The sequence below is a fragment of the Triplophysa dalaica genome, chromosome 21, assembly GCF_015846415.1.
Source record: "Triplophysa dalaica isolate WHDGS20190420 chromosome 21, ASM1584641v1, whole genome shotgun sequence".
NCBI lineage: Eukaryota > Metazoa > Chordata > Actinopteri > Cypriniformes > Nemacheilidae > Triplophysa > Triplophysa dalaica.
Genome location: NC_079562.1, coordinates 19,842,717 through 19,865,396, shown reverse-complemented (window position 1 = coordinate 19,865,396; position 22,680 = coordinate 19,842,717). Strand labels below are relative to the sequence as shown.

Sequence of the window (22,680 nt, the reverse complement as noted above, 5' to 3'; positions counted from 1 at the left end):
AGAGAGAAGTAGTACACTTTTGTAATGACACCCCTTCCAGAACTCTCCTCATTTGATCACTGTCAGGTATATCATCATCAATTATACTCTCTGCAATAGTTCGAGCTTCCTCTGGGTTCCTGTCGGAACCCAGGGCACTTTTCTCATGTGCGCTTGACAAACTGTTCTGCTCTTGTAGGCAGAGACTCGACTGCACGACCTATTTGATCTTTATCCTGCATCACATTCTTATCTACTGCAACCTGTTTCGTGCTTGTGTTCTCAGGGCACGCACGAACCAAATGCTCGATTCTACCACAGCCGAAACATTTAACTATATCAGTAGATGCATAGACAGTATAATCAAAATCTTGAATACTGAGTTTCAAATTTAAATTAAGCTCTGTTTTGTTGTCATTCAGAATCATGTAGGTGAACCTCCTAAAAGACACCACATACTTTCTTAGATCTGATTTACTTCCAATCGCGATCTTCCGAAATGTGAGAGTTCTTTAACCAAAGCATCGTCTTCATCAAAAGGTGGAACGTTTGATAAAATATCTTTCTTTGTTGGTGTGGACACAGGAAGCACTGGTGTAAATACACCGCAAATCACTATTACCCTTTCAACTACCTTGTCTGCATTATTGATAGTGTTTAAAAAACCAACAACTGCATTATTCATTCCTGACACTGCCAAAACACTCGTGTCCAGCAACTTCTCCAATGGCCAAAACACAATCTTCTACCCTCGCCACGGATTCCACCTTAACTCTGTGCCGTCACGTTAAATCACTCAGAGTGTCAGTGCCCTGGGCAGCCATGCCCCAAGCAAAGCAACGACGCCCATGAAGAAGAGAAAAAAAAAACACTACACTGACACCCAATAATGAAAAATAAACATAAATAAAAACAAACGTTAGAAAAAAAACTGCTACAACGAGCACAAGCGCTCAAAACTCACCACAAGCTCTCTACCCTCGCTCAACAGATGCCAACGCATGTGCAGAGAGAGAAGGAGAGAGAGGGAGAGAACCTGAGACAGAGAGAGTGTGAGTGTATGAGAGAGATAGAGAGCCAGAGTGTGAAAGAGAGAGTGTTAGGGAGAGAGAGTGTGTGAGAGAGAGAGAGAGAATGTGTATAGATAATAGTCACAGCACTGCTCCTGTCGCAGTTTCTACAATGCAAGCACACACTTCTGAACTATATAGAACATTACTGTCATGGTTGTCCATGAAACAGAACCCAAGTGCAAACATCTCTTTCCAAAACTACTCTTTATTTACAAGGGACAAAACACAACTTAAAATCCCTCGAGGGGAAAACAGGAGCAATATACATGAAAAAATAAAACAGGACTTAAGCTTAACTTAGGAGAGAGATGAAGGGTAACAAGACAAGATGAGGATGATGATGAAGATAAACGATCCAGCACAAGACAGTAAACACAAGGGGATTAAATAGCAGCGGAACAAAAGAGGCATTGGTGGGGGTTGAGGAGATTCCCCCTTCCATGTAAACACTCTCAGTCCCCAGAAAAGGGCTATCTTAATGTAACAAATAATTAATAACGAGGGCAACAGGTGAAGGGCATGAACTGATAATGGTATAATGAATAAGGATACAAGGGGGCGGGGCTAAGACGGAGGACAGGAGCGCACATGGCTACCAAAATCAAAACACAAGAAATGGGACTGTCATGATACCATTGGTCAGAACAAGAGAAATAACTGCAAGGAAGGCAGGATCATGACAATTACTAAATGCTGAAAGGTCCTTTGTGAACTGTAAACTGTGCACCATCAGATGTGGTCAGGCAAAATCTTTGAATATGTGTGAGGGAAAATAAGTAAAATGTTGTAGAATATTGAAGTTAAGAGGTTTTTTTGAGTGAGAGAGAGAGAGAGAGAGAGAGAGAGAGAGAGAGAGATTCAACTGAAATGGATGCAGTGCTGATTGAACTGGATCACACAGCAATGTTGCTTCACACAAGAGTAAGACATAGGCACGTGTTAGTTATTGTAGTATGTTTTCTCACCCTGAACTCCATGACATCTATGAAAGACTCATAGTAACTCTGAAGGCCCTCCAATATGGCAGACTTCTGTTTCTGAATGCTGCTTATATGTTGCTAAAGAAACATTTGGCAAAGGAATGAGACATTTGATTCAGCATTTAAACATCAAAGCTTCATTTTTTGATAGCTACTGGAAGTCTGCAATGAACAATTAATACTTTTTGTCTATGAATACTCACATTGGCTCCTCTGATGTCTATATTGGGAAACTTTCTGTTGATGTATTTGACTGCTGAATCCATGGTCTTGTCAGTAAGGTGGTAGGGCCTTCGCTTTGGTTCCGTACAAATCTGTAACAAATTAAGAGATATTGACTTAACAATCTTACACACTGTCAAGCAAACATCAGATGTCTGCCAGATGAGGTCCAGATTGTGAGTAAATAATAATTCAATTGAAATGTTGTCAATGTAAGTGAGTGTGCGCAGTAGCATCATTCATGATTTATAGCCTCATCATTGCTTGCAATACATGTGCAATACAAAAACTTCTGTAATATCCGGCCATACCGAGAAATCGTCGGAGATCTCTTTTTGTCTTGGGCACCTGAAAATCAATAATGGCATTTACTTTGGCTTTTAAATGACGAACTGTACCCTTACCAAATTATTTTCCCAAATATTTAATATTTGCATGAGAAAACTTACACTTGGCTTGGTTGAGAGTTAAATTAGCATTTCAAAATCTAGAAAACACGTCATCTCAAGTTTTTATTTGTTCTTCCCAATTCTCAGAATAACACACAAAATCACCAAGGTATGCATCACAGTTGGCTACATTAGCTAGTACTTTGTTCATTAAACGTTGCAACCTTGCTGGTGCATTCTTAAGACCAAAGAGTAAGACTTTATACTGTAAGAAAGTATCTGGCGTAGCAAACGCTGAAATTTCTGAAGCACGGGTAGTAAGAGGTACCTGCCAATATCCTTTAAGTAGATCTAGCTTAGTAACAAACTTAGATTTTCCAATTCGGTCAATGCAATCTTCCATGAGGGGTAGTGGGTCTGAATGAATCTGATTTGCTGATCTGGTTATCCTTTCGATAATCTGAGGAAAAACGTGAGGAACCATCGGGTTTAGCGACCAACAGACATGGTGAACACCAGGGAAACTAGATGTTGACACGGAATGACTGCATTCTAGCACACAACTCAAAGTATAATCCAAAAATAGGGATTTAATGACAAACAGGGAACCACACAGGAGATGACACATGGTGACATTAACATTAATAATAATAGACAAAGAACTAAGGAACACACAGGGTTTAAATACAAAAGGAAGACACTCAGGGAAAACAGGATCAGGTGCGGGACTAATTAACAAAGATGAGGGACAGGTGAAAACAATGAACTAATAATGAGACAATTCAGGGGAGGAAAAAACCAAACATAACATACATCAACTGTGACATTACCCCCCCCCTCCACAAGGCGCGTCCTCGCGCCAAAACAGTACCAAAGGGGGAAGGGGGGGTGGGCGTCCTGGAGGCCGGTGCTGGGAAGACAAGACAAGGTGAGACGATACGTCCAGCTCAGAGGTTCTGGAGGGCGCATGCCCGTTCGGGAGGCCTGGAGGGCGCCGGCCCTTCGGGAGGCCTGGAGGGCGCCGGATGGGACCGGCTAGAGAGGCTCGGGAAGACCGGACGGGACTGGCTCTGAGAGCAGGTCTCTGGAGTGCCGGAGGAGGCCGGCTGGAGAGGCCCGGGAGTGCCGTACGGGACCGGCTGGAAAGGCTCGGGAGTGCCGGACCGGACCCGCTGGAGAGGCTCGGGAGTGCCGGACGGGACCCGCTGGAGAGGCTCGGGAGTGCCGTACGGGACCGGCTGGAGAGGCTCGGGAGTGCCGGACAGGACCGGCTGGAGAGGCTCGGGAGTGCCGGACGGGATCGGCTGGAGAGGCTCGGGAGTGCCGGACGGGATCGGCTGGAGAGGCTCGGGAGTGCCGGACGGGACCCGCTGGAGAGGCTCGGGAGTGCCGTACGGGACCGGCTGGACTGGCTCGGGAGTGCCGGACAGGACCGGCTGGAGAGGCTCGGGAGTGCCGGACGGGACCGGCTGGAGTGGCTCGGGAGTGCCGGACGGGACCGGCTGGAGAGGCCCGGGAGTGCCGGACGGGAATGGTTCTGAGAGCAGGTCCACTTCCAACCACTCAGGTTGCTGGGTGGTGGAGGAGTGAGGTGTGGATCCGGGATGAGCCAGAACGAACCCACAGTCAACGACTGGAGCTGGATGACCATCGCCCATGTCCCCATCAGCCAACCCGACGCAGAGTTCAGAGCCATCCGCTTGAAGGACTTGATTTATTAAGTCCTCCAGCGGATACTCTTCTGCGCCGGGGAGCATGATAAGGACGAATAGATCGTCATCCAGACCAGTCAAAAATACACGGTTAAGTATGGGGTCGCTCCAACTCACTCAACTCAGGTGCGGGACTAATTATCAAAGATGACGGACAGGTAAAACAATGAACTAATAATGAAACAAGTGAAAACAGGCAAGGAAACAATTAACTAATAATGAGACAATTCAGGGGAGGAAAAAAACAAACATAACATACACCAACTGTGACTGGTGTCACTCAACCATGTTCAACAAGATATTGGGTTTCTTGTCTCATAACATCACGTTTAACGGTGTTTACACGATAATCATTTTGCTTAGCTTTTTGCATTTTGATCAGCAACATCAATAGCATGTTCAATTACATTAGTTACAGTTGGGACGTCTGAAAAGAGCGATGGAAATTTTCTTAATCGAATGTAAAAAACTCATTCTGATATACTGTAGGTTATTGAAAAAATTTGGACCGTAGCGTAACAAGGTGTCACAGGTCGGGATGGGTCAAGCCGGACTACGCCCACCCCTGAACCAGGACCACCTCGAGGAGCGTATCAGAGGGAGAAATCGGAGACAGAATAAAATTTCAACAAGTTTTATTTAGAAGTAAAAGCAATTTGAAAATCCTAGTCTAAAATCTTCTTCCTTCTTGCCCTCAGGAATCGAAGGTGAACAGTACAACAACCAGGGTCTCTCCCGCTCTCTTCCTCAGTGCGGGCCCTGTAGTGAATGGGGCGGTGGACAGGTAAATTGTCAGGTAGGTCTTTCCCAGGTGGAGATGCAGTAAACAGGCGAACGGCCCGGTAAGTCTCTCTGGTAAGTAAATATTTCCAACCTCCCTTCCTTCACAGGTACGAGATCCGGAGCAGATGGCCGTCAGTCAGGTACGTATACAGCAGATTCACACTCTGATGATGGGGTGGCGAGGGAATCTTTACAGGGTAAGCGAATAATTTCAACCTCCCTCTCTCCACAGGCACAGAAACTGGAACAGAGGAATACTCCAGACAAAGTGTACCAACCCCGTTCGTAACAGAAGGACAGCCACTTCTCTCAGCACAGGTGACTATAAGGATACAGTAGACTCGAAGTCAACCGGTTGCACAGGGCTCCTACTGAAACAGACAGAAGGGATACTTCAAGTAAGCATACGGTTCACATGAGTTGGAAGGGGACGAACACTTCTCACGATACAGATGAATTGCGGGAATTCCCTAGACTCAAGTCGACAGGCTGAGCAAGACCTCTTCTGGCCTAGATGAAGTGGATATTCCAGACAGAACGGACCGGCTTTACGTTCACAGCAGAGGGACAGTCACTTCTCCCCACACAGGTGGGCTCCCAGGTTGCAGCAGGCTCAAAGTCGATGGGCTGAACGGGACCTCTACTGGAGCAGACAGAAAGGGTGCTTCACACAAGGTATACAGTTCATGTGCATAGAAGGGAGTGAGCACTTCTCACAATACGGCTGCGTTGCAGGAATACAGCAGACTCAACGTCAGCGGGATGAATGGGACTTCTACGGAGACAGACCACGAACAATTCAACAAGGCATCTCGTCTCTTATTCACTCAAACAGAGGGGTTAATTCAGAGTCCAGATGATAATTCCTCAACATCCACTCAGTTAGAACAGAGCAATGACACAGAACTCTCACTATTGACAGTAGACCAGCGTAGCACAGGGAGAGTGCACAGCAAAGGGAATGTATTTTCCACACACACAGCAATTCCACTTCTAGCATATAAGGTGGGGGAAACGTCAATCTTAGGCACTGAAATCTCACTTCACGACGTGCAATTTAAAGCCCGCACTCATCCTTGGGTCTCTGTCCGAGGGGGCCGCGTTCATCAATGCTGCAAAGGGTATTTCGGGATGTTTTTCTTCACAAACACAGGCAGAGTTCACATCACCATTTATGATGGAGAAAGAGACAGGAGGTCGGCAATGAATCAGTACAATCCACTTGGTGACATTTATGATCGTGATCCACACACTCCAAACCACATCCAATTCAGTGTCGAATACATGCAATTACGAGACTCAGTTCTCGACTACCTAGCTCCTCTCCAATGCAAACAGGATATTTCACTTTCCCTCTGTTGCCCTCGAGTCCCTCATCAAGTCCACACTCTCCTCTTCATTCACCCGCACTCCAATAACTGCAACCACTCGATAAAACGACTTCGCACGGGAGAGAACCACCCCGACAGTCTCTTTCTCTTGCTTTTTATACTCTCTCAAGTGCTGACAGGACCTCACTCAAACCCCCAAGGTAAATTCCCCACACCTGTTTCCAATCGGTCATTTGGGGTTGTCATGGCAACAGACGCACACACAGGCCTGGGACCGGTGTTACACTCAAAGTGTCCCAGCGGAAACACGGCTTCAACGGGAATAAGTTCCATATACCATTTGTCACACCGTGACAAAGGTTTTCTCAATTTTACAACCGGGCATGGGAAACATTAACACTTCCCAAACTAAGACCATCCAGACCAAAATCTTCCGATGCAACTACTACCACAGGAGCTACAACAGTGGGCATAGACATAGAACCACTTGAGTCTTCAGAGTTCGAACGGGAGACGTACATTTTTTTTAATGTACATTTTTTAAATATTAATGTGACAAACACGATTCTTTTGGCGTCTCTTAGGCGTTCGTACAACATAATCGGTATCACTTAGATTCTCCTCGATTTTATAGGGATCTTCAAACCTTGCCTGCAAAGAAGAACCAACTCAACTTTATTTATATAGCGCTTTTTACAATTTTAATTGTTACAAAGCAGCTGTACATGAGACACATTGAATACAAGTATGAATTCTAAATTCTAAAGCAGCCCCCCCGGCCAGGCAGATAGTGCAAAACAATATGCAAACGGTGGTGAAGAACCCAAAACTCCCATTGAGAAAAAAAACCTCAGGGGAACCCAGGCCCAACCAGGGGATTCCAGTTCCCCTCTGGCAAAAGCTGCTGCCTCTGCACAGGCTCAACAGTGCTTGCACAACAAGGCTTAGTAAAAATATAAAAATTAAGGATTTAAGATTATCATTAACAATCTAATAGCATTTTAAATGTTGTAGGAAAAACAAAGTTGTCGCGTCCTTTATCCTTTTTTATAAGTGTAAGAACTCGAGCTGCCGCGTTTTGAACCAGTTGCAGTTTTTGTAATAGGCCCGCAGGGCAACCACCTAGAAGTGCATTACAGTAATCTAGTCTTGATGTCATGGATGCATGAATTAATTTCTCTGCATCGGACAGTGACAGCATATAATGTAATTTGGATATATTCTTAAAATGGAAAAATGCAATTTTACAGGTGTTGGCGACATGGCTTTCAAATGACAGAGTACTGTCGAATACAGCGCCAAGATTCTTAGCTGATGACGAGGATTTTATGGAGCATCCGTCAATCGTTAAGCAGTATTCTTGGTTGTTACGCATAGCAGTTTTCGGTCCAGTAAGTAACACTTCTGTTTTGTCCGAGTTTAGTAGTATAAAAAAAAAAAAAACAGGCAGAGGTAACAACACAGGACTTTATCACCTGTCTCAAATGAACGTTTAACTATTTTTCAGTCATATCGATTTTTCATACGAGATTGGGATGCAGACAACAACTGAAATTCAAGTTTCCACACAGAGTGCAACCGTTCACGGAAGGAACTTACACGGTCTAACACAAGGTGAGGACAAGATGAGTTATCTTTAGCAAGCATATGTTCTTGTAACGACGGTAAGGGTCCACGCAAGGAATGTCCAAACACAAACTCAGCTGTGGTGAATCAAAGCGATTCCTGCTTAGTGTTGCGAACTGCAAACAACAAGAAGTAACTGTTCATGCCAATCTTTCTGGTGCCGTAAACAGTAAGTATGGATCATAGACTTTAATGCCTGGTGAAACCTTGCAAGAACACCCTGAGATGATAAGTAGTGAACACAGTATGAGAAATGTTCAATTCTTTCATTACCTTTTGGAAGACTCGAAACATAAAGTTCGTTCCTCGGTTTGACTGGAGGACCTTGGGCAAACCAAAAGTAGTGCAAAATTTAACAAGAACTTTTACAACGTTTGGAGTCTTCAATGACCTTCACGGAATTTCCTCAGGAAACCTAGTATAGCGGAACACATCATAGTTAACACATACATATGACCAGATTTCGTTTTGGGCAAAGGACCTACACTAGAGACCTACACCTACACATCTATTACAAGTTTTTCGAAAGGTTCACTCATCACAGGAATCGGTTTCAAAGGTGCTGGACAAACAACTTGGTTGGTTTTTCCTGCTACTAGACAAAGATGAAACGATCTGCAATACTGTGAAACAGCAGTTTTCATTCTTGGCCAAAAGAAATGTTGCAGAAGATTATGGTACGTCTTCCTAATACCTAAATGACCAGAGAGTTCATGATCAGCGGCAAATTTAAACACACTCTCACGATTAATTTGGGGCACACCCACTTGATAATCTGAACTCCATTTTGCACGTTTTCAGGACTCCACATTTGCATAAGGACACCATCACCTACAAAGTAAGCAACTAAATGACTGGGTATGTCAGACTTATTCACCACAGAGGAAATACATGACTTTAAAGTTTCATCCCCATTTTGGGCATCAATCAAATGCTTCCTATCAAAGGAATAATCAAAACAAGACCCAATGACTACATTCTAGGAACATTCTTTCTCAACATCAGGTTTCACATAAATAAGTCGGCAAGATCAACTTCATTTTCAAATTTACGAGCTTGGGCACGAGTGCCGACACACGACAGAAATACACTAGGTAATTCATGGAACAGTACATCATCTTTCTCTGACTCATCAGTTATATCCATAACTTCGGGTAGGCATTTAACTCTACTCCCAGCTAAATCATTGCCAAAAATAAGTGAAATCCCATCCAATGGCAACTGAGGTTGCACAGCCACTTTAACCATACCAGTCACAATATCCGATCGTAAATAAATGTTGTGTAAAGGAACTCTCAGTACACCCAATTCAATACCCTGTACCAATACATCTGTACCACAACTAGATTGTGAGGAAAATGTAAGTACATTTGCCAAAATAAAAGATCGCGCAGCACCTGTCTCTCAAGATACGCACAGGTTTAAACTCCATGACCAATTCTGAAAATGCAACTGCACCATCACACACAAATGGTTGAATCGTCGGATCAACAGAAGCTAATGTCTTAGGGGAATGGGTACGAACAAAAGCTAAACTTTTAGAAGTGTTCTGAGCTTACCGCTGATTCTTACGACACAGTGCTGGACAAGTAGGAATTAAATAACCCCTCTCATGACAGTAGAAACATTCTCATGATGTCAAAGAGATATCTTTTCCTGAGCCATTTTTGTGGGCAAGTACTGCATGTTTAGAATTATCATTAGGTCCTGCTGAAGTGTACCTTGGAGAACGGAATGAGAAAATTTTGTAAGCACATATTTATCTGCAAAAACAGCAGCATCGGGGAGAGATATAACTTTCTGTTCATTCAGATAAACTACCACCTTATCAGGTAGACAGTCTTAAACTCTTCTAGCAAAATGAACCCTTTTAACTCCTTAAACGTGGTGATTTTACTTGAGGTTCACCACTTATTAAAACAACACAGTCTTTTCGCGAGGTGATGGACATTCACAAAATGTTTGACTGTTCCATCTAGATCGATTGGGATTTCAGGTCAACCGAGAAAAGAGCAAACTCTCCCCAGGGCAGAGCATCCTCTTTCTCGGTATGGAACTAAACTCTGTCACCATGACGGTGCAGTACGCGCCCAGTCAGTGTTGAACTGCCTGGAACACTTCAGGCAGTCGGCGGTCCCCCTAAAACAATTTCAGAGACTCCTGGGACACATGCCGTTCTCCGCGGGGGTAATACCCCTCTGAATTGATGCACATTAGACCGCTTCCATACCCTGGCTACAGAGTCGAGTTCCTATGACAGCGTGGCACACCGGCAGCAGGCGCATGGTGATGGCTCCCTGCTGCCGACACACCCTAACCCCTTGGTCTTCCATGACCTTACTCCGGGAGGGGATTCCCCTCGGGCAAGTTACCAGGCACGTCGTGGTGACGACGGATGCCTCACTGCACGGGTGGGGCGCAGTGTGCAACGGGCACGCAGTAGCGGGGAGCTGGACGGGCCCCCGTCTGTGCTGGCATATCAATTGTCTAGAGTTGTGGGCTGTGCAGCTTGCGCTGAGATGGCTACGGCCTCTAGTGCAGGGCCAGCACGTGCTGGTCCACCTGGACAGCATTACAGCCGTGGCGTACAACGCCAGGGTGGCTTATGCTCATGGCAGCTAACACGACTTGCCCGACCCCTCCTCCTGTGTAGTCAGCAGGTGATCTGCTCCCTGCAGGCCACACACATCCCAGGCGAACTGAACAAGACAGCCGACGCGCTCTCTCGTCAGTATACGCCTTGCGGAGAGTGGCAACTCCACCCCCGGTCCAGCTCATTTGGGTGCTGTTCGAACAGGCACAGATAGACCTCTTTGCCTCCGGCCACACCACCCATTGTCCGCTTTGGTACTTCCTGACCGAGGCCTCCCTCGGCACGGATGCCCTGGCGCACAGCTGACCGCGAGACGGGCGGAAGCACACCTTCCCCCCCGGAGCCTCCTTGCACAGACACTGTTGACACAGAGTTGATTGGTTCTCAAGGGTGAACCCCATCTGTCGTTCTCAACACAACGTCTCGTTCCCTCCATCAGGGAACTGATGTTACATACGTAACCAAGAGGTTTTTGTGCTTTTCCCATTAATTTGCACTGCAAAAGCAAAGGCCAAATATTTCTAGGCCACACTTTCTCCTACACTAAATGAAAAACCCAAGAAAATTTTGCCACTTATTTGCCCAATTTTCATTTTTTAGGACAGAAAAGAAGACCAATATCTGTTATATACCCACAATAATAAACAAAACTTCCTTTTGTTTAAACCCTCTTGCTAAACCTTAAAACCAACAGAAGAAAACAAAATTACAATATATGACCTAACTCCCTTAACAGAAACAAAGATCAAACATGTAGCAAAACAAAAGAGTGGCGTCAAACTCTCTACTGTTCCAAGTTATGTAGTATTTACAAATATATACAAGATAGAATATTTACAAGGAATAATCCCCAGATCAGAAACGAAAGGCAAGCTGAATGTTAATTTCTCTCAATATCAGAAGTCAAACAAGCCACAACAACACACACAGCTAGTGAGCCCAAATGTGTTGCCAAGAGAAGTGAATACTGGATTCTTTTAGGGCCACAGGTGTCGTCATGAACCATTCAGGGCAAAGAAATGATTAGTCGTCAGGACCAATCAGGTTTCTTCCTGCACAGAGACACAAACAAACATAGAAGGTCGTTACACGTGTTACACGTGTGCTATTCTTGAACGGAAAGTGTTAGACCGCATTAAGACTGCACTTGTCACTAGAGGTGATCTATGGAGGATCAGAAGGGTCACAGAAAAAGTTAAGCATTCCGTTGTTTAAAAAAATGTTTTTACAATCAAAATAGTCATGAATACATTTGTTTACTTATTCATTAAAAAATAAATAGACTACATTACAAAGTAATAAGGGCCTGAGCACTGAGGTGCGGAAGCCCTATTGTTTTCCTAAGGATTATTATTTATTCGTTTTTTCAAGTTTTCAGGGCAGTTTAGGGGTCTTAACATGCTTGAAAACTCTTGAAACTTGGCACAAAGGTCAGAGTTGTCTACCATTAGTACAGGGCAAGAGCTGGCACACGGGTGAGTAATTGTGAACAGATTTTTGTTATGTAGAACGTTGTTGCCATTGTAACCTGTCAAACTTTAATGCTACATTTAGATGTATTTTTGTGACGTTAAAAGCACTTATCCTTCTTAAAATGTCATGGAATTTGGCTCACACAATGCTGCTGGTGTCCTTAAGACGTGTGCAAGCGCATAGAGATGGGTGTGGCAGGGGACCCCTCTCACCCTGACCTCTGTACCGCCATCTTTGGACTTAAATGTTTTACCCACAGTTACTGAACTTGGTACATAGATTGATATTGTCACAATCACCATCCAGAGTGCCCTAATGCTCCACAGGAGGGCATTCCATCACCCGGACTGCCATATTACACTACACTTACCATAATCCATTGTTGGACTCATTATGTTGATCATGATCACATGGTCTTGTTTCACTCTGTTTTTTATACCCTGTTGTTACATTCAGTCATTGTGAAGTCTTGTATGTGTTACCTCTGCATTTCTGAGCATTTCACTGTTCGATTATTTGTGTTTTTTATTGGATTGTACCTGGTTTTGTGAACCTCTGCTGCCTGCCCTGACCATTGCCTATTTAATCGTTTATGTCTGTTTGCTGCCTGCTCTGACCCTTGCCTGTACTGTTTTGGATTATTAAAGCTGCGTGAAGATCCTCTGCCCCTCCGTGTCTCAGAGCAGTTCGTAACAGATATCACCAAACCAAACAACTTTAAAAAATACAGTCATTAGCTCTGCCCAATAGGAAGTCGACCATTTTGGATGTAAGGTGGATTTTTTTGACAATTGCATATGGTGAACTTTTAAATTCTATTTAAAATTATATTAAGGAATATATCTGTTATATATTATCCAGCCATCTACAACCTCTAGGTCATTAAGATCTTATAACCAGCTTCTCTTATCTGTCCCTCGTTCTCACTTAAAGGTGACCAAGCTTTCGCTGTTGCTGCCCCTAAACTCTGCAACCCTTACTATCACGGCCTCTCCATCGCTCCGTGTTTAAAAAGACTCATTTTCACACCCTTGCATTTGAGTGATGCTGTAAACAGTACTTTTAATCTATGTTTATTTATTGTACTTTGACTTTGTATTTTATTATATCTGTTGCTTTTTATCAAACATTTTATTGTAAAGAAGTTTGGATCCACGGTTTTTGTCATAAAGTATTGCTCTATAAATAAATTGACTTGACTTGACTTAACCAGAGAGATTTTGCACCCCATTGACTCCCATAGTAGGAAAAAATACAATGTATTTCCCCCATAACCTGTGTGATTTTGTTCATTCAAGCATGACAGAGAACTTGATAGCCCGTCACTGTATACACCAGACTGGACTGCTGTCGCGTTGTGCTTTGCCCCTTCCGACAGCTGTCCATCTACACTGAACCTGTCAAAGCAACTGTTTCAAATCAGGCTTAAGTGGTTAAAAACTCTTTACATGAATAAGAGCGTGATTATATAGTGTAACGCTAGATAAAGGTGGACAAAATAAATGGATGATGTGTTTAATATTTTTAATGCGTTAAGGTTGACAGCTCTATTTTAAATGTAACTTTTTGTGTCTTTTATAGTCTGTGACCTGTGTTTACCTTCCTCTGGCGTCTGCCAAATGCATGAATGTTTCTCTTCTATTACAGTGTGTGTTTCCTTGTTTTTATATCCCGGTACGGAACTTGACCTGAATGTACACCAACACATGGGGACTTGTGTCCCCGTGGGGACCAACATTGAGGTTTATAAATCGTACTGAACAATATATTTTTTTAAACTAAAAATGCAAAACGTTTTCAATGATCTTAAGGTTTAGGGGATTAAATACACAGTTTGTACAGTATAAAAATCATTATGCCTATGGACTGTCCCCACGGAGATAATAAACTGTGTTGTTGTGGCAAGGCAATAAATGAATGGTGAAATCTGGGAAACAGGAAGTGCCTCATATCTACTACATACAACAAGTGATTTCGATCAAACTTCAACCGTAAATTAAGTCATCATGCCTGATCACATTGATGTGGGTGTAGTGTCTCCTGGTCATAAGGCCACCAACTGGCAACATGAAATGTGTCACTCACAAAAGTAAGTTAAAAGTGAATATTTAGCCCCTCAAAATGTTGATTCTTTTCGGAGAAGGAGAAGAAACCGAGCAGAAACAATAGGGCTCTACACCTCGGTGCTTGGGCCCTAACAAGGGTTCAGTGCAGGAGAGATTTGCAGCGTGATGCAATCATTTCTCACACACAGGAGCTGACTGGCCATCTGGAGCAGCGGAAGTTACTAACACCTTATGAAAACCTGTGTTTGTAGTTACATTTTTAAATGAACTGTTTATTCCTTTTTTATATTGCATTTTCAAATACATTTTGAAAGTCCAACATTTATTTAGAAAATGTTGTACTTATGTTTTTTGCTGTCTTCTAAATTTGAACTATTTATTCAATTCAAGTTTATTTATATAGCGCTTTTCACAATGTGTATTGTTTCAAAGCAGCTTTACAGGGGCAAACAGGAAAAACAGAAAAGTTAAAACACAGCACAGTGCATGGTGTTTATACAACATCATTCTATTAAATAATATCTAATTTCTAAATAATTAAATAAATAAATGAATGAATGCAGTCTCCCGGTGAGCAGGCCAACACTGCCCTGCTGTGTTTTAATGACTATTTGATTGTGCAGTTGGTTATTAAACAATGAAATGCTTTATCACTTTTCAATTGATTCTTCTGGTCCTCCATACTGATCGTTCAAATAATGGAGAATGTATTTTTATTAAATAAAACACAGCTATCTTTGTCAGATGACTGGACTGTTAAGTGTATTAACACTTAAATATTAACAACAAAGTAGGATATAACAATAAACACAACAATAAACACAACAATAAACACAATTAAAACGGACCAAACCTAACCATTTTTTTCACATGAACCCCAAAATCAAGATAAACAAAGTGAACAGGCAAATTTCGTGAATTCAATCACGATTTCATTTCTGAAATGCTCCTGTTGTGAGTTGGAACCATGTAGAGGACAGAACAAAACTTGTAGGAGCTGTAATGTGCCGCAGACATTTGCAGTGTAAACAAATGGTTACATCGAGTTTAAAGGAGTAGTTCACCTTCAAAATGAAAATTCTGTCATCATTAAACTGCCCTCTTGTCATTTCAAATCTGTATGACTTTCTTTCTTCTGCAGAACACAAAAGAAGATATTTTGAAAAGTGCTGGTAACAGAACAGCACGGGCACCCTTGAATTCTATTGTAACCAATTGTAGCCAGGCTGTTGGCGACATTCATCAAAATATCTTCTTTTTGTTCTGCAGAGGAAAGAAAGGCATAAAGGATTGAAATGACAAGAGGGTGTGTTAATGATGACAGATTTTTCATTTTGAAGGCCAATTGCTCTTTTAATGAACACACCCACGAATGAACACAATGGACTTTTGTGTATGACTACATGGTACTTTTTTTATATTTTTCATTCCTTTCTTTACCCAGCTGCCAAAATAAAATTGGCCAAAGATTCAACCGAGGAGATGATCAAACTTTGGAGCCTATTAAGCTTGCATCAGCGGAAAAGGGACAAAATGAATAATGACATGCTGGTGGATTGTTGTGTGATATTTGTTCATTGTTATCTACAGTAGCCTAGTTTTAGCTTTTGTTGTCATCATTTTGAAACCAATGCACTGTGTATGTAAGTATGTGTCTGTAGTTTTCTTTTGCATCCACACCAGGCCCTTATATAGAAAACCTAGTACAGTATGTAATACTTTATGCGTTCATGTGACATGCTTGTAAGAGTTGCTGGTTAAGCCCACCCATGTGTCTATGAATGACCATTCTGAAATGTAGCTAGTGTAAATTTGAGATATAAAGTTCAGCAACACGCAGTACTTATTCCACTCAAATGGCAAAACTGCTTTACCGTCGTGTCAATATTTTTGTGTGTATGTCTGATCCTGCAACATAATGTTGTGAAACATATCTATTAAATAAAAGAGGAAAAAACGAGTTGTGGTTGGCTGTTTCGGTTCATTTCCTGTTTGCACTTCCTCCTTCTCTTCACAGTTGAGACGAAAACTACTTTGAACAATCTAAGCAATTATACTTTATACTTTTAAAACAGACACAGCATACTACAATTTTCTATGGTGTAAAACACATACACATTTCGGTCTTGTCTACAGTGTTTTCATCTGTTTCATGACCTTATGAATGCTGCAACAAAATATGTTTTCCTCTCACCTTCTTGATTTGGTTCATCCTGACTAGAACTCCTTGACCCCTGTCATTAAGAATAACAAGTTTCTCAGCCAGTTTCAACTGGTAGGCCATGATTCTTGTTGAAGTGTTCTCAGCCCCAGTGAAAGGTTTTATTCCTCTGGTCTTCAGAGATCAAGAAGTGAAATGAACATTGACACACATTCTGTAGAGAGGGTGGAGTCTGTCAGCAGAAGAGTTTCCGCTCTTCACACTTAAACATCACGTAGTGTAAAATAGTCTACTTCTGCAAACTTCATTGTTGGGTACTTCACAAGAACTGAATATTTGAGACGACTAATTTTGCTCTATATGCACTTTAGTTGTCCAAACTTAAACAAGTAAATTAAATACATCTTTAGTTGCTCCTAAAGTAGAACTATTCCTAGTATACTTTAGTACAGTTTAAAGATACCCCTTTTTAAATATCTAATTACATTTTATAATACAGAACTGACTCCATGTAAACTTCAAATGGGTTTTGGTGACATTAAAACTACAGCAGGTGTAGACTGATTTCATATAGCCACCATGTTCAGATCAAATGTGAGAGTCTGGATGGGAAAACAGAGAGTTAGGATAAACTACAACGCTTTGGATCACCAACCTGATGCTTCTTATGTGATTTATGATCTAAGACGCCAAACGTTGACATCCCAAATTGTCACACTTTTTGTGGTAATGATAAGGATATGTTAAGACATTTCTTTTTACTTGTTAACTGGTTCAGAAGTTTTGTCTTGATCTGTATTCCTACTTAAACAATGCCCCCCACATTTTTGCACAATCTGTTAAGTAAAAAGATATGTTAAAGCAAAAAACCCCAAGAAGCAGTGAGTTACATTGCCCAGCTAGGGGGTGTTTGTGAGGCACGACGCGAAGCAGAGTAAACCGCCTAAACCCCCTGAGCTGTGCCAAAATGCACTGTAATTCAATGCTTCTTAGAGCTTATTGCTTGTATAAACTCAACCTCGATTCAACCAATCAGAATTATGGACCAGAATAATTGTATAATAATATGTAATAATTGTATAATATGTATAATTGTATAATATGAACAAATCTAAAGATTTTATATATATACAGTTGACCAATTTATGAAGAAATCCAAGTAAGCCCAAAGGGTTCACATACTTTTTCTTTCAACTGTATATATTTTTTTTCTTTATTCATAAACAAAAATATTTGAACTCAAGGTCTTTTTGACTGAGGTAGACTCGCTGCTCAATTCTTTTTATTTATCTAGCAATAAAAACGTTTTTGTACATTAATAAAAAAAAACATGCAGCATCCACATATCACTTTTATTATACCCTAAGAAGCCTGTACTATTTTTCTTACGGAAAATGATAGACTTTTAAGTATCAAAGCTTTAAACTTTAACATCCTTGACACTCACACACAGCTCAACTTTACATTTACGCATTTTTTTTACTTGTGTAATGTTTACTGTAATTTTCCATTGACTGATTAAGTGAAAGCATCACTTATTTAATTTTGATCAATACACTGAAGGGTCACTAAACTATAATATCTGTTGAGATGATCGTGGACTTTAGGAGAACCTCCCTGTTCTCCCCCAATTTACCATCATGAACAGCATTATGACCGCAGTGGAGTCATTCAGATTCCTGGGCATCACAATTTCTCAGGACCTGAAGTGGGACACTCACATTGACTCTATTGTCAAAAAGGTACTTCCTTTGCCAGCTGAGGATGTTCAACCTGCCACAGGAGTTGCTGAAACAGTTCTACTCTGGCATCATCGAATCCATCCTCTGCAGTTCTATAACTCTCTGGTTCAGCTCAGCTACCAAATCTGATCTCAGAAGACTAAAAAGGGTAGTCCGGACTCCTGACCGTATCATTGGTACAACCATCTCCACTCTCTAAGAACTGTACTCATGCAGAATGATCAAAAGGGCTGGTAAAATCACTCTGGAATCCTAACACCCAGCACTCTCCCATTTTGAACTGTTACCGTCTGGTTAAATTCACAGAGCTCTGATCACAAGAATGAACAGACACAGGAACAGTCTCTTACCTCGGGCAATCCATCCCATGAACACTTGACATTACATGTGTCTATTTGACATTATTTATTCACCAAATTTGCTCATATCAGACCTGTACATACATTATGGTCTATATTGTATATTGTGCTGTTTTTTGTACATTACCTATTTGTTTACTATTGTATATTATTATTTTATCATCCGTGTTCTGTCCTGTTGCTGTCTTTCTGTTGCACTGTGGAGCTTCTGTCACTATAACAAATTCCTTGTATGTGGAAACTTACTAAGCTCATTCTATTCTATATCAGCTGTCTGATAGCTGGAGCAGTGCGACCGTCTCTCTGAGAGCTACATTAATCCCTTGTTTACACTTTTCTTACATGAAAATCCAAGATGACGGATGCCAATTGCTTCTTTCAGTATCTTGGTTATTTTAGACAAAAATGTAATCATCCATGTCTATACAAGTCAAACTCATGGAACCTGCAAGCTTTCCAATGACTCGTCTGCAGTTTTTATGTGTGGTGTCTTAAGTAAGGAATAACAGACGATGGGCCGTTCAATTATTAGAAAGTTAATGTACAGCCTGAGGTGGTAATGCGGCCATGCACGAAGTGGAGCATAAAATTTCGAATAATTTAACGGACTGTAGTCAATTATTCCACTTATATCGCGGTTACCACACCACAGGACATCGTTCAAATGTTTCATTTCAATGTTTTTCATGTTAGCGTCCTTAAAATGCTGCTGATGGTAGGACTACTTTCTTACGCATCTCATTTCCGTTAGAGTGAACGGACACGGCAGCTTGAGCCACGTGGTGTGTAGAGAGAGAGCACACACCTGAGTGTTTGCAGTAATGTGACAGAAAAGCCAACGAAAATAAATGATTTATTCCTTGTATTGTTTCACTCTTCAGCAGTGAAAAATCATGCAACCTTTTGAAAGAGTAGGTCTATCAGAATATATTTGTTATCAGTCATAAGCAGCATGAAGAGCAGGGGCGGAGCCAGACATTGTGGAAATTGGGGGCTTCGCCAAAATCTAGGTGTTCCTGGGCATGATCCCCCAAGGAATTTTTTTTCCACGTTTATGGCAGCTATAATAAACTATATTCAAATTGGTCTCTGTATTATACTTATGAAACTGTAACAAAACAAATTTATGACATTTTTACTTATCTTAAATAAAAACAAGCAAAATATGTCTACTTTAAGCCTGATACTATGAATTTACAGAAGAAAGGCAGTTTATGAATTTGGAATATACATGACTAATTTTAAAACCTATTTTACTCTTTTAATTTTCCTTTTATTCTTTAACATAACAAAACAATAGGACCTCTGCAGAGCCGCATTATCACAACAGTTTAGTGCAGTTTTCTTGATTTATTTAAACAATATATTATTTGAATTATGTTTATACGTTTTTTTTAACCTTATTAATGTTACACAAGTCTCAATAAGTGACACAACTTGTCCCATATTTTGCCAATAAAACTGTTGGTAAGAATGTTTTTTTCCTTACCGGTATCCAGAATAAACATGCACATAGCGTCTTTTTGACAGAGCAATGATGCTTGGTTCAAACGAAAGCAACCAACGTCAAACGTTATCGAGAGAAGTCAAAGGCTCAAAGCCCTACGGAAGCGGTTTTGACATAAAATCTGTGGTTTGACTATCCATAAAATATGTTTCACATAGCTTTAATTGTATTTCGACAAGATTGACTAGTCAAATTGATAATTAGAGATATCTGCAATTATAATTGCTCTAGTAAGAAATGTGATTCAAGATATCTGTAAATATGTTTTGATTTGTCAAAACTCTATTTGAAATATCTGCAATGACGTCATAGATGTCTAAAATCAACGGGTCACACATACGCAAACCTATTTAAAGATATCTCTAATTCAGTTTCGATGAGTTTAAGATATCTGAATTGTGCCTGCTCCTAGTCGATTTGCTGTTGTGTGACGCGCGACATTATTTACTCAGCTCCTCCCCCAAACCAGAGCCAAAGCCACTAGAAGGGAAGCCGGTGCAAGCTTTAGCAAAAAAGCGCAACGGCTAATGCTATCACCGTGGCTTCATCGGAACACAGCAAAGGAGAACACAGGCTAGTTTTTTCAATGGATGCCAATGGGGTTTGTTAGCTGTAACGCTTTCTCCAGTTGGAAGTATTACAGACCCTTCCATGTCACTAAAATAAGGGTAACTTACCTATGCCAGAGCACCTCCTTATACCAAGTGCTAACCGCTAACAACACTACACAGCGATTGTAACTTGTCAAGGAGAGAAAAGAACTGAATTAAGTACTTAAGGGATTATTAAATAATACATGGAAGCATTCATATGGTAAAAGGTGTCCAACATGTATGTATGCATAGCGCTGTAATTTTAATTGCAGTCATGTTACAAAACAGACCAAGCAAATTGTAGTGTTCAATAAAGACAAAGGACAGCAAACTGCTCGTTTTATTGTAATTTATATGTAATTTATATATATATATATATATATATATATATATAAATATATAATTATTTATTGAAGAGACATGAGTGAATAACATTGGAATTATATACAAAAACGTAAAAATAAACACGTGATGGACAACAATAATGCTTTTATGTCAGACCAGGTGAATACGTGAATACTTTTTTTAAGAAGATTACAAGTGAATAAACGTTCAACTGGCATTGATGGCATTTATTAGTTCGTTTCGTTATGCATAGTGTGTATTGTGTTCTAATATTTAATTAAGAGTCATCTATAATTGGAATTATGCCTAGTACAAAATAAATTATAGATATCTTTTATTGCAGTTTCTACTAGTCAAAACTCGTTTGTAGATATCTGGAATGTGTATTATGGCAAGCAGAAATAACTTTGTAGATATCTTCTTTGCCTGTTATGACTAGTCATAATCACCTAGCAGATATACTAATTCAGAAGAGATATCTGGAATTGGAATTTTGAAAAGTCAAAACTAAATTATGACTAATACTCCCAGGGGTATTTAATGTCAATACGGCTTGCCATACAAAGCCATTCATAAAAACGCCTCGGTTAGAGAGGCGGGACATAAAAAATCAAAGCCGATGCTGTTAGCAACGTAAGCTATAGACTAGAGGCAGGACGCATTGAATTGAACGAGATTTAACCATTTCTGTTCCGCAAACAGCGGTTGTAGAATATGTTTAACTTCCATTGAATAATTTCTGGACAAATAAATGTTGAATAAAATAAATATTAGGTAGAAAACAATTATCACAGATGAACATGTGTAGTTAAACATGTAATTGATATTACTTGCACTGCGGGCCTCAAACCAGCATCGGTCCGGTTTGGATACGCGCTCTCTAACGAGGAGGCTAAAGACCGCAGTCTCTACCATTTGTCGCTAGAGCATCTCTGTTGGTGTGGGAGTGATTACTTTATACAGTACTTTATTTCTACACTCTCCATCTACTATCTCTGAAAACGTCCTCAACTGAAACAAGAAAATACTACACCGAAAGTATTCAGCTTTCTAATGACAAACAGAAGATACATATTAAAAATATTAAAAACATTCTCATTCTCTAACATTCTCTCATTCACCGATACCTTGCTTTCTCTTTGGAAAACAAAAGTTGAAATAGATCTATGAATAGATATTTGCTATGAGCATGGGTTTGTCACAAGGCTTTAATTCACTGTGAATAAATGTACTGTAAATATACCAACATGCTTACAAACTAGATCAGTGTTAACGTTAGCCGAACGCTATTTAACATTAGGAACATACCACATAGCCTAACTATAAATAGACACTTTCACAGTAATAATGAAGCCACTGTCATAATAACTGATTTGAAAACGTGTTTATTGTCGGAAGATTCTGCTTTTTAATTTGCTAAGAATGCACACACCTTCATTAGACTTGAACGTCTCCTTCGCTTTGACTGAAATAACAGACTAATGCTGCCATGGCGCCACCTAACGTTTGGTGTGAATTTTTTTAACCTGAGAAGATCCGGGGCTTTTGAAAAAACAATCGGGGCAGAAGCCACCCCCCCGCTCCGCCCCTGAAGAAGAGGAAAACGAATATTCACAGTGTTTATAAATGCATTTTTTTCTATTTAGTCATTTTATTTATTCAAGTTCAGTACATGCATTTCTTGTTTTTGAAATGTTTTGTTTATTGAATCGAAACTACACACGTTTCTGTTACAGACCCCGCCAG

General features: G+C 40.8%; 1 protein-coding gene across 1 annotated transcript in view; it reads right to left on the bottom strand.

The window, feature by feature from the left end:
- nckap1l (NCK associated protein 1 like) overlaps positions 1 to 16,583 on the bottom strand; it is a 104,720-nt gene extending 88,137 nt beyond the window's left edge. The window contains exons 1-3 of the mRNA XM_056734359.1: positions 16,422 to 16,583; positions 2,236 to 2,346; positions 2,018 to 2,110 (exon numbers count right to left, since the gene is read on the bottom strand). Coding sequence (XP_056590337.1) covers positions 2,018 to 2,110; positions 2,236 to 2,346; positions 16,422 to 16,511 — 294 coding nt within the window. The 5' untranslated portion in view covers positions 16,512 to 16,583. The remainder of the gene's footprint in view (positions 1 to 2,017; positions 2,111 to 2,235; positions 2,347 to 16,421) is intronic.
- Positions 16,584 to 22,680: the final 6,097 nt, after the last annotated feature.